Source organism: Lathyrus oleraceus, chromosome 1, assembly GCF_024323335.1.
Source record: "Lathyrus oleraceus cultivar Zhongwan6 chromosome 1, CAAS_Psat_ZW6_1.0, whole genome shotgun sequence".
In the NCBI taxonomy this organism is placed as follows: Eukaryota; Viridiplantae; Streptophyta; class Magnoliopsida; order Fabales; family Fabaceae; genus Lathyrus; species Lathyrus oleraceus.
The window spans coordinates 68,163,781-68,178,033 of NC_066579.1; the positions used below are offsets into that span (position 1 = coordinate 68,163,781).

At 36.9% G+C, this 14,253-nt stretch overlaps 1 protein-coding gene across 2 annotated transcripts; it reads left to right on the forward strand.

Annotated features, from left to right (window-relative positions):
- The first annotated feature begins 2,347 nt into the window (after window positions 1–2,347).
- Window positions 2,348–8,613, forward strand: LOC127115718 (syntaxin-81). Of its 2 annotated transcripts, none has more exons than XM_051047195.1 (8): window positions 2,348–2,494; window positions 2,911–3,004; window positions 3,276–3,359; window positions 3,742–3,846; window positions 4,812–4,955; window positions 7,484–7,726; window positions 7,847–7,978; window positions 8,279–8,613. In XM_051047195.1, exons 2-8 carry the CDS (start codon window positions 2,927–2,929, stop codon window positions 8,420–8,422), a joined length of 930 nt encoding a protein of 309 aa, XP_050903152.1. In that variant the 5' UTR covers window positions 2,348–2,494; window positions 2,911–2,926; the 3' UTR covers window positions 8,423–8,613. The 2 variants fall into 2 exon arrangements, with proteins under 2 accessions (XP_050903152.1, XP_050903147.1); XM_051047190.1 differs by having other exon boundaries at window positions 2,357–2,494; window positions 2,880–3,004.
- The last annotated feature ends 5,640 nt before the right edge of the window (window positions 8,614–14,253 follow it).

Genomic DNA, 14,253 nt, shown 5'->3' on the forward strand with positions numbered 1-14,253 from the left:
AGCTGAACATATGCAAGTTTATACTTCAAGTGATTATTTTTATTGTTGGATAATGCGGACTATTGTCTTTACCGTTTATAATTTCTTTTAAAACATTTTAAGCTACTCTAAATAACAGGATAACACTTCTTTCCCCTACATGGTATTCTTTGTCTTGCTTTAGTTATATCAATTTTTGCAGGGTCATATACTGAAAATGACTGGTGAAACCTTGAAGTAACTGTTGGATCATCATCGAATAATCCTTGTCGCCCTTAGAGGTGATAGGAATGTTGGACTTCCACGAGAAGATAAATCCTTGTTGCCCTTAGAGGTAATAAAAATGTTAGATTTCTACAAGAAGATCCTTGCCTCCCTTAGAGGTAATAAAAATGTTGGACTTCCACTGGAAGATCCTTGTTGCACTTAGAGGTTATAAAAATGATTGACTTCTAGTGAAAAATTTCTGCCGCACTACGAGGCAATTACATCATTAGACCTTCATTGAAAGATTCTGGCCACCTTAATGGGCTACTCATATAACACAAAACAAAGAAGCATTTGCATCTGGGTTGATGACTTTGCCCGGGCCCCGAATAACAAAAAAGCCACAATGTTAAGACTTTCACAAGAAAATCGCCACATGGGTGAAACATGATCATTAAAGAAACCTAGAAAGGCGATGTTACAAAACCTGTCTAAAGTTATAGTGAAATGAATAGTAAGATAGTAAAGGCCTAAGAGCAGTACAAATTTGTCATTCTAAAGTCTCGTTCAAGAGACTCAACTTAAAGTTTCGCCCGAGGGACACAACTTAAAGACTCGCCTGAGGAACTCAACTTAAAGTCTCTCCCGAGAGAGTCAACTTAAAGTCTCTTCTGAGGGGCTTAACTTATAGTCTCACCCGAGTGACTCAACTTAAAGTCTCTCCTAAAAATAAATTACCTTATGCATATACTAAACCACTTTGTTCTTTTCCAAAGCCCCCGTGCTTGAGGGACCATGTATGGGTATAATTTTACTAGGCCCCAAGAAGAAGGATCCATGATTGCGCGATACAAACTATCTGCCTCAGCACTGGGCGAGTGCCCAAAGAAGGGCTCATAAGAGACTCAACTTGAAGTCTCGTCCGAGGGAGTCAATTAAAGTCCCGCCTGAATAATTCAACTTCAAGTATCGCCCAAAAATAAATCACGTTCTTCTTGGATTAAATTACTCTGTCCATTTCCAAAGTCCTTATGTTTTGAGGGACTATGTATAATTTTACTATGTCCCAAGAAGAAGGGTCCATGATTGCGTGATACAAACTATCTGCCTCATAATTGGGCGAATGCCCAAAGAAAGGCTTTAGATAATCCAAAAAAGGGGTCGAGGTAGCCCAAATAAGGTATACCCCGAGATAGCCCAAATAAGGGCTTGAGCTAGCCTAAAGAAGGACTCAAGATAGCTAAAAGACGGGCTACCTCGAGGTCACCCAAAGAAGGGCTCGAGGTAGCTCAAAGAAGAGTTATTCCACCTGTTCGCTTATGCTAAAATACTCGATCCAATCCACGTTTCTCAATTCAGTGGGAAAACACGTGTCATACATACTGGTCCAAAAAGACGGTCAAAGTGAGGTGGCAAAACCATCCTCTTAGATTAGTGGGGGAGAGAACTGATCCTCAGAGAGTCAATTAAAGAAATGTGGAGGAAGTGAGCTTGCCTTTCTCACCTATCTAGCACTCAAAATCTCTATCAATATCCCAACCTTAGAACGAAGCAAATGATCCAAATTTCTCACAGAAACACCCATATAAAGCTTCTCACCATTCTACGTGATTAAACTCTATGTACATTTAATTCCACTCGAAAACACCAGGGGTTGCGTGAGCTTGCTCTAACACCATAACAATCACAAAAACCTCTAACATCACTTAATCACAAATGGTTGTCACATATTATACTTTTAACAAGTATAACTATCATTAAACAAAATAAATTATTGAAATAAAATTACCAAATATTATGTTTGTAAGGATCAATAATATATACATATTCACTTAAATTTTTTTTCTTCTTTTATTGACAATTATATTTTAATTTAGTTGTATTATAAAATCTTAAATTATATATTTATTATTATTTATACAAAAATTTCTCTCCTCTGTATTATAACTCAATTTTTATACAGATAAATTAATTCAATGTTCTATTTATAAAATACAAATTAATTCAAAGATTTATTTATATATGATAATATAATAAAATGATTTAATCATAAAAATAATTCAAAGACTTTAATACAAAATTTTAATTAAAAAATTTATTAATCTTTTTTAAAAGTTCTGAATTCTACCTATTAATCAAATAAAAATAAAAATAGGGTATTAAAATTCTTATTTACTCGTAAAGAAACCAATACAAATATTTTTTTAGCCTTGAATCGAGAAAAAACTTGGAGTCGACCGCACTGAACTCAACTCGCCGGAAAGCAGTGCCGGAGTTCGTCGTCGCCGACCAGAAACAGCAAATCCAGGTTTCCTTCTTTCCCTCCTTTCCTGCAGCGCGCGTGGATGCAATTCCAGCGCGATTCGCGGCGCCTGCAAAAGGCAACGCACCAGTGATCGAAAACCCTGCAGATCAAAGCTCAGCTCCGCACCACAATTCCTCGATTGCGCGCTAAACCTCCGCAATTGAGAACATAGATTGCATTATAGTGCCGTTAAATCTGTGTAGAAGTGGTTAAAAACTAGAATTTTAGTTACTAAGATAATTGGAAATAAAAAGAATAGATTAAAAAATAGGGCTTTTAAGAAAAGAGAGAATCTTCAATGGTTTTAATGGTTTTAGTTTGTTTCATATATTTATGTTTTTAGAGATTCTAATTGCTAGTAGTTGATAACAATTTTTATTGAATGTAGAAGTTTGTGAACCTCCAGTGATTGATTGCAGGTTGGGGTATTCATAGATGGCAAAGGCAAGGGATAGGACTGAGGATTTCAAAGACGCTGTGCGTCAAAGTGCTCGGTCTTTGGGATATGATGAGGTATATACAATGCTTAGCTACCCTCAATCCAATTTCTTGCTAAATTCCCATTCACTATTATATATTCTTAATAATTCAAATCTTGCTCTTTTTCCTTTACAATAACAAGATCCTGTATTTCTTTAGGTCAAAATTTATTTATGATTTGCATATAAATTAGCCCATTACGATGAACCTTGAAATGGAACATTTAGAATTTGCTATTTGGTGTTGGATCAATGTTATTCTGGTTGGTTTGAACTTTGAATGGTGTGTTGTCATTCCTTTGCAGGCTAAATTGGCATCCATTTTGGCATCTTTCATTATTCATAAACCTCCACAAAGGTCCCCATTCTCCAAAGCTGCATTTAAGACGGTAGGCTCAACATTGATATTTTAACTTATGGCATTATGTTACTTTCAGTGTTGTCAATCGTGGAAAATAGCGTTTTGTTCAAATTCCACTACTGTACAATGCTATAGCGTGGCAGTAGTCGCTATTTGACAACACTCTGCTAAATAATGTATTGTGGAACAACTCATATGTGTCGCCACTATTTAACAGCACTACTGAATAGTGTTTTGCGGAACAATAGTCATATGTTCTAATTCCGCTACGCTATAGCGCTACTATTTGCCAACACTAGTTACTTTATGGGAAGATCAAATTAGTAAATTTGTTTCATTAAGCAAATGACGCAACCCTGCTTTTAAATCATGTTTATTTGATACTGCTTCTGCTTGTTTGTTGTTAGTAGCTCGAGAGTATTGGAGAGTTGGATCATTTTTTGTTAAAGCATAGAAAGGACTATACAGATCTGCACCGAACAACTGAACATGAGAGAGATAGCATTGAGCATGAAGTAAGCCACGTCTCTTCAGCTGATATGCTAGTTTTGAAAGTATTGTATCTTAATTAATAATTAGAAAAATACTGATTGGTATTACATTTACTGCCTTAATCACTGTCATTATTATATCAGATTGTTTCTTGGTAATAGTTTGGAGTTTCACATATTACTTCATCGTATATTTGCCTCTAACATTGATAGTTTACAACTTTCTCACTATGATGTAGTACACTCAATTTAAATTTGTTTTCTTAGCCAGCCTAGCAATGGCTTGTGAATTATCATTTTATATTTATCTATAGATTTATTGATCTAACTAAATTTCACTTCTTACTCTGTCATTAAGTTATGACCTGACTACTAGTGCTATAATTATCAGATCACATTGAATCTCTCATTTTACTTCCATCCTAAGGGGTTCCATACAGTGTTATCAAATATCCGCCACGGCGGTGCTATTGCGGATATCCATGGCAGTTTCGGGGCTGGCCGTAATAGTAGATATTGGCCGGTTGGTTTTTCCGCCATAATCCGCTATGATAGCGCCACCAAGCAGCCAGTATGGTGGGATTTTGGCTCTCCGCCATGTACCGCGATCCACTATCGATAACACTGGTTCCATAAACTAATAAAAAGTTGAATTTTCACATACTAGGTTTCAATGTTGTTGATATCAATGCTAATCACCACAATCTATAAATAGAACTTTATTGAAGCCTGTTAAGAAATTTGATTTGTGAAACCTTTTTCCTTTACATATGCAACTACTAAATAGACTGTCTGTCTTGCATCAATACAATTTTGTCATTAACTTATTTTCATCCTCTCCTTTCTATATAGCTTTCCTTAGTTTTCTCTCTTTATGGTGCCAACAAGTTTGTAATTCCTTACTTGTATATAAATTAGTTAAACATCCTGAAACGTTGAGCAGAGTTTTGCTTATGATTTACTATTGTTTTGTTATTACATTGGTGCAGGTTAGTGCTTTTATTAAAACTTGCCAACAACAAATTGATGTTCTTAAGAATAGTATAAACAATGAAGAGGAAAACTCAAAAGGTTGGCTTGGCATTACAACTGCAAAGGCTAACGCCGACACCATTGCCCACAAACATGGAGTGGTATGGACTTGTGCTTATTGGTTTTTTCAATCATTAACTTGTTAGTTACTTATTTTCTGCATGGTGTTGCCAACTTACCCTTACAACACAACTGAACCCCACTTAAACATTTCTGAACAGTCTAGATTGCTCATTCCCTTCCCTCAGGGAAAACACTAGCCACAATACTATTAAGATTCATGCACAGCAAGTACTTTTTTTAAAGTTGTTTTTATTGAACTCCGTCCGTTTACTGAAACTTGAGTGAGTGAAGAGTATCTTGAGAGAGCACGATATGAAAGAAAAGTGCTCTCTGCTATGAGAATTTAGATCAAAATGATTCTGATACTCACACACCTTAGAATATACAGCGAGCCTTTATGTAGGCATGAAGCTTGAAGAGGCTTATCGTATGATAGAACCTGTAAAATCAAGGTAATGAAATTATATTTTATTTAATGATAACGATGAGCTCAAACGCTCTACAATGGTAGAAAATGGTGAAGAAAGGATAAACCAGAGTTTCTAGAACTTCTAACTAGAGTGGAATGGTCTTAAACTCTGAGAAAGCATTCTCCTAACCAACTCTAACAATATTTCTGAATGAATCTCTACACAACCCTCTCTCCCTCAAACGACCGTAATCCCTGAAATCAAGGGACTCATACTAACTAACTCATTCCTTTCTAAGTATCGGGCTTCTGTCTGTGTCCTATCAAGGTATCTTATTTTCTAGCTGACACTAAGCAGTTATAACAGCTAACAACTGCTCTGACTACCTGATACCATAGCTAACTAAACCTATACATATATGGCAACGCTGGAACTGTACAAGGGCAAGATTATATTACACAGAAACACAAGGTGTATACCTCTTTACTAACTGTAACCCTTCTTCAAACTCGGTGGAGGCTGCAGTTCAAGGCTGGTAAACGCCCCGAGTATGAAGGAAGGATCACAAAATATGGTAGTAGAGAGAAGTTTAGTTAGAGAGTCAATCAATTGATTCTATGCTGGGGCATGAGACATTATTAGATTTTTTTTAAGTTCCTGACAGGTAAAGACTGGGTCTAACTCTGTATGCTTGGGATGAACACATAAAGCTGGACTAAGAGACAATAGAAATTTCACTTGGTTCATTGCAAAACAATATTGAAGTTGCTGTAGGAACCTGTAGTTTGATTAAGGAATTGAGCCCAAAGAATATCAGCAGTAGTGCTTGCCTTTGCCTCAATACATGACTTTTGTACTGGAACAGGCAACAAATAGTTGTTTCTTGTTAACTCGCTTATAAATCTTTGACTAGACTTGCATAATCTGATCCAGTCTGGTCATAGAGATGATGGAAGATGAAGAGGTAGGTAGAAGAAGTGTGAAATAGGATATGATGTGGAAACCAATACTCATTAAACATAACATCCTTAGGAAAGCAGAACTAAATTGCAGAACTAAGTTGCAGCTGAAGGGAGTCTTTTGATAGGGTATACTGCAACTCAATAACTATGATCCTATAAGGAAAATAGTATGGAGGAGGAATGAGCAAGTAGAGTTAGACTCTTCTATACTATTTTTCGGTTTATATTCAACCAAACCATTTTGTTTAGATGTGATAGTACTAGTCAATATATGGATGATGCCAAATTCATTGAGAAATTGTGCAAAGGTTCTAAGCTCAAATCATCAGTGACAACATCAATTTCTTGGTCTGTTTCAGATGTATATTATGCTGGAATCCGAGGACTTACAAAAAAAGGTGAAGCTTGTGTAACTTGATTACAGCTTCAACCACCTGAAAGTGCTCTCAATCTCTGTCATGGGAGTTGATCTGAGTATTTGGTGAAGAGAGAATGTGACTTGACACTTTTGATTGCGTGAAGAGAGAATGTGATGAGAGAAATGGAAGTTCTCTATGTCTCTGTCATGAGAGTTGATATAACTGATTCTTATATACTAGGAGTATGCAGTGTGCCTTCTATAGGCATGGATCTTGAAGAGACTTAGAACTTTCGGGGGAAGGGAATAGAAAAAAAATAGAAAAATCTTTCAACTTTTTTGATTGAGTGTATTTTTAGTGAATGATAAGCAAATGTTTATAATTAATATATTTTTATATTGAAAGTATTATAACAAGATAGATTAGATTGGGAGAATTTATCCAAGCCCTCCAACCCCCAAACACCCCAAACCCTTCTCCAATATAATTTGAGTTCCTCTAAATTAGGGGGGATTTTGTATAATGAAGAAAAATAAACTCCCCTATGCTCTCCTTTCTTTCCACTCCATCTTTTATTTTTTTTCAAAGCCCTCCCAAACTCCCAAATATTCAGTTACCAACACTAACTGGATATACTGACTCATCATATCCAGTTTCAACTGGCAACAGCTACTCTAACTAACTGATACAAGAACTGGTACAATGACAAGATTATACTATGATACAGAAATACAAGATATGGATGTTATACTGAGCACTAACACTGAATACTATTACATTCATCAATTGAGATGCTGTTTGCTTTTTGGGTGCTAATGTTTACTTGATTTCTTAGGTTTTAATTTTAAGTGAGAGACTCCATTCAGTTACGGCGCAGTTTGATCAGCTCAGGGCTATACGTTTCCAGGATGCTATTAATAGGGCAATACCACGTAGAAAACTTAATCGTGTAACCAAAAAAGGTTCTACTGAAGCCTCTAATTCAGGTGATGCGGAGCTCAGGGAACCTGATGAGCTGCGCAGTGAGCCTCTAAGAGTCCAGCATCAACTCTTGGACGATGAAACACGTGCCCTTCAGGTGATAAAAATCGTGCCCAATTTTAAATACAGCTCCTTTTGATATTTGATCTATAGTTTATTTATTTGAGGCTTTTAGATTCTCATAACTAACCCTTTGCTAATATTCCTTTTCCTATAGGTGGAATTGACTAGTCTTCTAGACACAGTTCAAGAAACTGAAACTAAGATGGTAGAAATGTCTGCATTAAATCACTTGATGGCTACACATGTATTGCAACAAGCTCAACAAATTGAGCATCTATATGACCAGGTTAGATAACATATCATATTCTTCACCCTTCTTTTTGCTTGTTTGTTTTTGTGGATCTGTTAAGGATGTTTATACAAATAATCAAATACTGAAATTTTGAAACCAGAACAAATAATCAAATATCTGTATACTGCTAAAAACCTTAATATCCATATTATTTTCATACAATTAATGCATAATATGTTTCAAATGTTTCAACCGTTGTAGCGAGTAAGTTAACTGGCTAATTTCATATTTTCCACAACAGTATGTGTATCCCCAATTTATGAGAAGCTTAATGGTTCTAATTTGTTTTTACAGGCTGTTGAAGCTACTAAGAATGTTGAGCTTGGTAACAAAGAACTCTCACAAGCCATTCAGCGGAATAGTAGCAGCAGAACATTTCTTTTACTATTTCTGTTTGTGCTCACTTTTTCCATCATCTTTCTTGATTGGTATAGTTAAGTTGTTTTCATTTTCTGCTAACAATGTATCTTCTCATAGCAGTCTCATTTTTCCATATTCCTGATGATATATTTGTATTTGTGTCCACTACAAAAGGCATATCTTCCTTGATATTTGAGAAATGTGATATAGCAAACAATTCGAGTAATTAATTTTATGAAGGCAAATAGGCAGTAGTGATAAATTGATAATTGACACAACTTACAATACTTGGATATGTTGAAAAGTTCCTAACTGTTAATGCACTTGAATTGTCACATGTTTTCTAGTGAAGTATTATTTGGAGATTTCGAATGTTTTTTTTAATGATGAACACATTAAATGACTGAACTTTAAGTATCGTTTTTTCTTTAAGGAACTCTAATTTTGATTTTATTTTTTAATAACCATTAAGGGATTGAACTTAAATTATTGACCATTAAGGGATTGAACTTAAATTATTGCTGCCAGTCAAAGACATCAAATTTTTAGGGGATGCCCTTTCAACCCTTAGGGATGTGACCCACACTTTTAAAAATTCAAAGATGCCCTTCAGCCGTTTGGAGTTGGATATCCTGACGCAATCAAAACTATATTATTCTGAGCTCCACCTTATTTTGAATAAAATATGGTTTAGAGATACATCTCCGTAAAGTTTTAGGGAATCTTTTGATATGCATCTCTGAAATATCCTATGGACTCAATTGTTTTTTTTTAAAAAAAATTGATTATTTTTGAGACATATTTTAGACTATTTTAGGTCGGCATATTTTAGGTCATTTTAGGCTATGAATTATAAGGAAAACACATATTAATTGATTTAAACATAGTACTCAATTATGAAAAAAGTCATATAATAAATTGCTCAGAAAATACAAAATAATACAACCAAACAAAAACTTGCATGCTATTCTGTGCTTTGACAATCATGTCTTTCATGAGGGCCAACTGGGGATTGTCATCCTCAAAGAGTCCTGCTTCTATGTCTGATTTTCCCATCTCCACAATACGTCGACAAACTGCTGACACATCCTCGATGTGGTCATCCCTAACCTCAAGTACCTTATAGTTAGATGACCTAAGTGGTCTTCTAGGAACGTCTAGTGTCATGATAGGGTGTGACACTTAATATAACCATATCATGTAGTCGTTTGCATAGGTCCATTGTAAAGGATCTCGCACCATATGATACTTCTATGGTCCTAGATGATTCTTAAAATCTTCAATTATCGCATCCAGATCTCTGTGGCAGACGGTGGGAGGAGCAGACTTTGAGGGGGTCTCAGAATAATTTGCAAATAGCAAAAAACTATCGCATCACTCGCTCTACCAGATAAGGATACATCAGAGCTGACCCACATGCCAGCCATCCGGAGTATAAGGAGATGATGTTTAGCTAACGCGTCTCGCAGTGACTCTTGTATGTGCAGAAGGAAATGTCAACTGGTACATGACGACCAAGATACACTCTAAATGACTTAATCACATTATTATCCTATATGGGGTAAATGCGAAAGCACATGACCAATCCTTAGTGTAAGCAAGAACGACTTCCCACTCGATGAGGCAGAGAAAATGGGTGATGATCCATCCCTGGAAATGGTTCAGATAAAATATTAATAACAAATGTAGCAAATGAATTATAAAAATATTAGTAATAGTAAATTACCGTAAGCAACATGCAACTCTCTGTCACATGCTTTGTCTTTCAAAGACAATCCTCGTCCACCTTCGAGTACATCTAGACTAAAATGCCTATCCTCAATTCTACTTGTGAATCGTACTCAAGTTGATGAAGTACTGAAGGTAGATCACATCGACGTAGGTTGAACTTTTGTCCACAAACATGGACATGCCAACAAAGAACAAGAGGTAACACCTCAATGTGTAAGTCCAATGGTAGTCAAACTGCAGATCATCACCTTCGGCATCCTCAACCCACTACAGATGGTCTTTATAGAGGTTTTCAAAAAAAACTAAATCTTGCATGAACACCTATTGTGTCATTTGCCTCATTTAAGGCCTTAATTGAGCCAACCCCCAAATGGGTGACCATCATCTCGACGACTTCCTCTCGATCGATCCTTCTATGACCTAGTGATTTTCGCATAAGGCATGAGACGTCATCCAAGGTGATGATTGTAATGCCCCAAACTACTTTCAGGATTACTGACTGACCCCACAAACCAACACGAGTCTTTTCAGCATGTTTTATCCTCACTCACATGCTTTTCGAGAAACTTCCTAGAGGATCACTGTAACACCCTTCTAAAATACCCCAAATATTTAATTAAATAACAACATATATCAATCAGAGTAATTATGCAGTTAAGGGTGTCACACAAACAACTTCACGCAGTTATCAAAATAGCTTGTCATGCTCATTTATTTATCAATTAAAACATTTGCATAATACGCAGCGGATAGAGATCAAATCGATCATTCAAAAACATGCAACTCATACATGTAAGATCATTCAGCAACCAACAATAAAAATAAGACAAAACATCCCGTCCCGATGTTACATCTATCAGAGCATGACCCACTAAGGAAATTACACTCGACTCCGAACATTAGCTTCTACTCAACTCACTGCTCGTTACCTGAAAAATAGTTGTAAGGGTGAGTTCCTCAATCGATATAATAAGCATTATAAAACATCATGTAATGCTAAGTAATTTAACACATATCATCACCCTAATCAGATTACGTATTCAGCAACGGCAATCATCAACCCATAATTATAATAATACTCAATACCAACACAAAACAACACTTATAATATTGGAATACATCCATTCATATTATAAGTCATACATACATATATTATGCAATGAGACTCCATGCATGCGGTACCGACTATTTGTGAACATATAGTTCAACCTCACCGACCAAATCCAGGTACGGCTACCAAGCCCACTAGTCCCACTCATTTGAGACCTAGTGACTCACTCACTAATTCCTCACCATGGGAATTAGCTACCACCCCCAAAGGGCTATGATATGCACGCTAATCACCTAGCATGCAAACATCAACAACAATCCACAACAACTCACTAATTCCTCACCATGGGAATTAGCTACCACCATAAAGGCCACAATACACATGCTAAATCACCTAGCATGCAAACATCAACAACAATTCAAAATGGACATATGCTCACACTCTAAGCCATAAACAGTCCATTTACAATTGCATACATAACAGATACACTCACAGCATTATGCATACAATCATACATCATCAGCATGTCTATCACATAATCATATCATGTCATACCACACAATCAATCACAGCATTAGCACACTCTACTAACACCTATACTGCTCAAAACAACGGGAAATGATCCCTACCATATCATACATCAGCTAAACTACATCACTCATCTGAAACGACCAAAACTGCACGACAACAGCTCAGGAAAACCAAAATTCTGCCCATACGCGTATTCCCCATGTTCATACGCGTATGGCCCATTTCCTGGCCAAGCCCATACGCGTATTGCCCATCTCATACGCGTATGCTACGCGTATTACTTCCTCATACGCGTACCAACAGAGACAATTTTACGTTAAAAACATCATCTTCTTCATCCATACGCGTATGGCCTCACCCCATACGCGTACCACTCACAGAATACGCGTAATGACGGCGTATGGCGCGTATCAACGCAATTCCCCTCCCTTCCAAGCCATCTCATACGCGTATTGCCTAGTGCCATACGCGTATGACCAGAACCAAAATTTCAGATCTGCAATGGGTTTTCTCTGCTACGAGCTTCCTCAGATCTAACCTCCCACAGTCCAATTTTTCACCGTATTCGTTCATATCATCTAACGCGAATCATACCCTATCCAATTTCACAAATTCTAACATTTTTCCATCTAGTTCTTACGAATTTCTTCAATTATAACTCAATCACATTCATCCATAAGTTCATACATTTCAACATTCATCATTCTAATCAGGGACAATTCAACAGTCTATTACTACCCATTACATATTATCCCATAATACCCATTAAACAACGATAAACCCCCCTTACCTGAGTTAATCCGGCAATCCTTCAGCTTCAAGCTCTTCCTCTCTTCAACCCTTGTTCTCTGGTTCTCTTTGCCTTTTTTTCCACTTTTTCTGTCCCTTTTTCCTTTTCACGTGAAAATAAACCTTTTTACTAAATGGGACTTTTTCTTATTCCAATTTTTATTCCAATAAAATAATAACCCAATAATAATAATTCTAATAATAAAATTCCAATTATTTAATTAAATTAATAAATATATTATTAACTTAAATTAAATAATTATCTTGTTTTATCGGGGTGTTACAACTCTCCCCCACTAAAAGAGTTTTCGTCCTCGAAAACATACCTCAAGCGAATAACTCTGGATAAGACTCCTTCATCTGACTCTCAAGTTCCCAAGTCACATTGCCACCTGCTGGTCCTCCCCAAGCTATCTTTACCAAAGCAATCTCTTTACCCCGCAACTGCTTCAACTCCCGATCCTCAATCCTCATAGGTGATGTTTCAACAGTCAGGTTATCTCTCACCTGGACATCATCTACTTGGACCACATGCGACGGATCATGAATGTACCTCCTCAACTGAGACACATGAAAAACCTCATGCAAGTTCGCAAGTGACGGCGGTAAAGCGATACGATAGGCTACCTCCCCTATCCTCTCCAAAATCTGATAAGGACCAATAAATCGAGGTGTCAACTTCTTCGACTTCAAAGCTCGACCAACCCCAGTTATCGGAGTAACACGGAGAAACACATGATCTCCCTCTTGAAACTCAAGTGACTTCCTCCTCTTATCATGATAACTCTTCTGACGACTCTGAGCAATTCTCATCTTCTCCTGAATCATCTTAATCTTATCCGTAGTTTGTTGAACAATTTCAGGTCCAACCACGGCACTCTCACCGGACTCATACCAACATAAAGGTGTCCGACATCTCCTACCATACAAAGCTTCAAACGGTGCCATACCAATGCTCGAATGAAAACTATTGTTGTAGGTAAACTCAATCAAAGGTAAATAACAATCCCAAGCACCTCCCTTTTCCAAAACACAAGCCCTCAAAAGATCTTCTAGTGACTGAATCGTCCTCTCAGTCTGACCATCAGTCTGCGGATGATATGCAAAACTCAATCTCAGCTTAGTTCCCAAAGCCCTCTGCAAACCTTCCCAGAACTTCGATGTAAATCTAGGATCTCTGTCCGAAACAATACTCGACGGAATACCATGCAAACTTACAATTTTCTCAATATACAACTCAGCTAATCTCTCTAACGAATAATCCATTCTGATCAGAATGAAATGAGCCGATTTCGTCAATCTATCAACAATCACCCAAATAGCTTCAAAATTCTTGATCGTCCTCGGTAAACCCGAAACAAAATCCATACTGATACTATCCCACTTCCACTCTGGAATAGCCAACGGTTGCATTAGCCTAGACGGCTTCTGATGCTCAATCTTTGACTTCTGACAAGTCAAACAAGAATAAACAAAACTCGCAATTTCTCTTTTCATTCCCGGCCACCAAAATAACCTTTTCAAATCATGATACATCTTCGTAGCTCCAGGATGAATACTCAAACCACTACGATGTCCTTCCTCAAGAATACTCTTCTTAAGTTCGGTAACATCCGGAATACACACCCGATTACCAAATTTCAAAACACCATTCTCATCAACTCTGAATTCACCACCTTGACCTTGATTCACTAGAGTCAACTTATCAACCAAAAGCACATCGGATTTCTGACCCTCTCTAATCTCATCCAGAATACTACTCGTTAACTTCAACATTCCCAATTTAACACTATTGTGAGTACTCTCA

Coding starts and splice junctions, on each gene's coding strand:
- LOC127115718 (XM_051047195.1), top strand. CDS start 2,927: ATGGCAAAGGCAAGGGATAGGACTGAGGATTTCAAAGACGCTGTGCGT. Junction 3,360..3,741: donor CCAAAGCTGCATTTAAGACG/GTAGGCTCAACA, acceptor TGTTGTTAGTAG/CTCGAGAGTATTGGAGAGTT. Junction 3,847..4,811: donor GAGATAGCATTGAGCATGAA/GTAAGCCACGTC, acceptor ACATTGGTGCAG/GTTAGTGCTTTTATTAAAAC.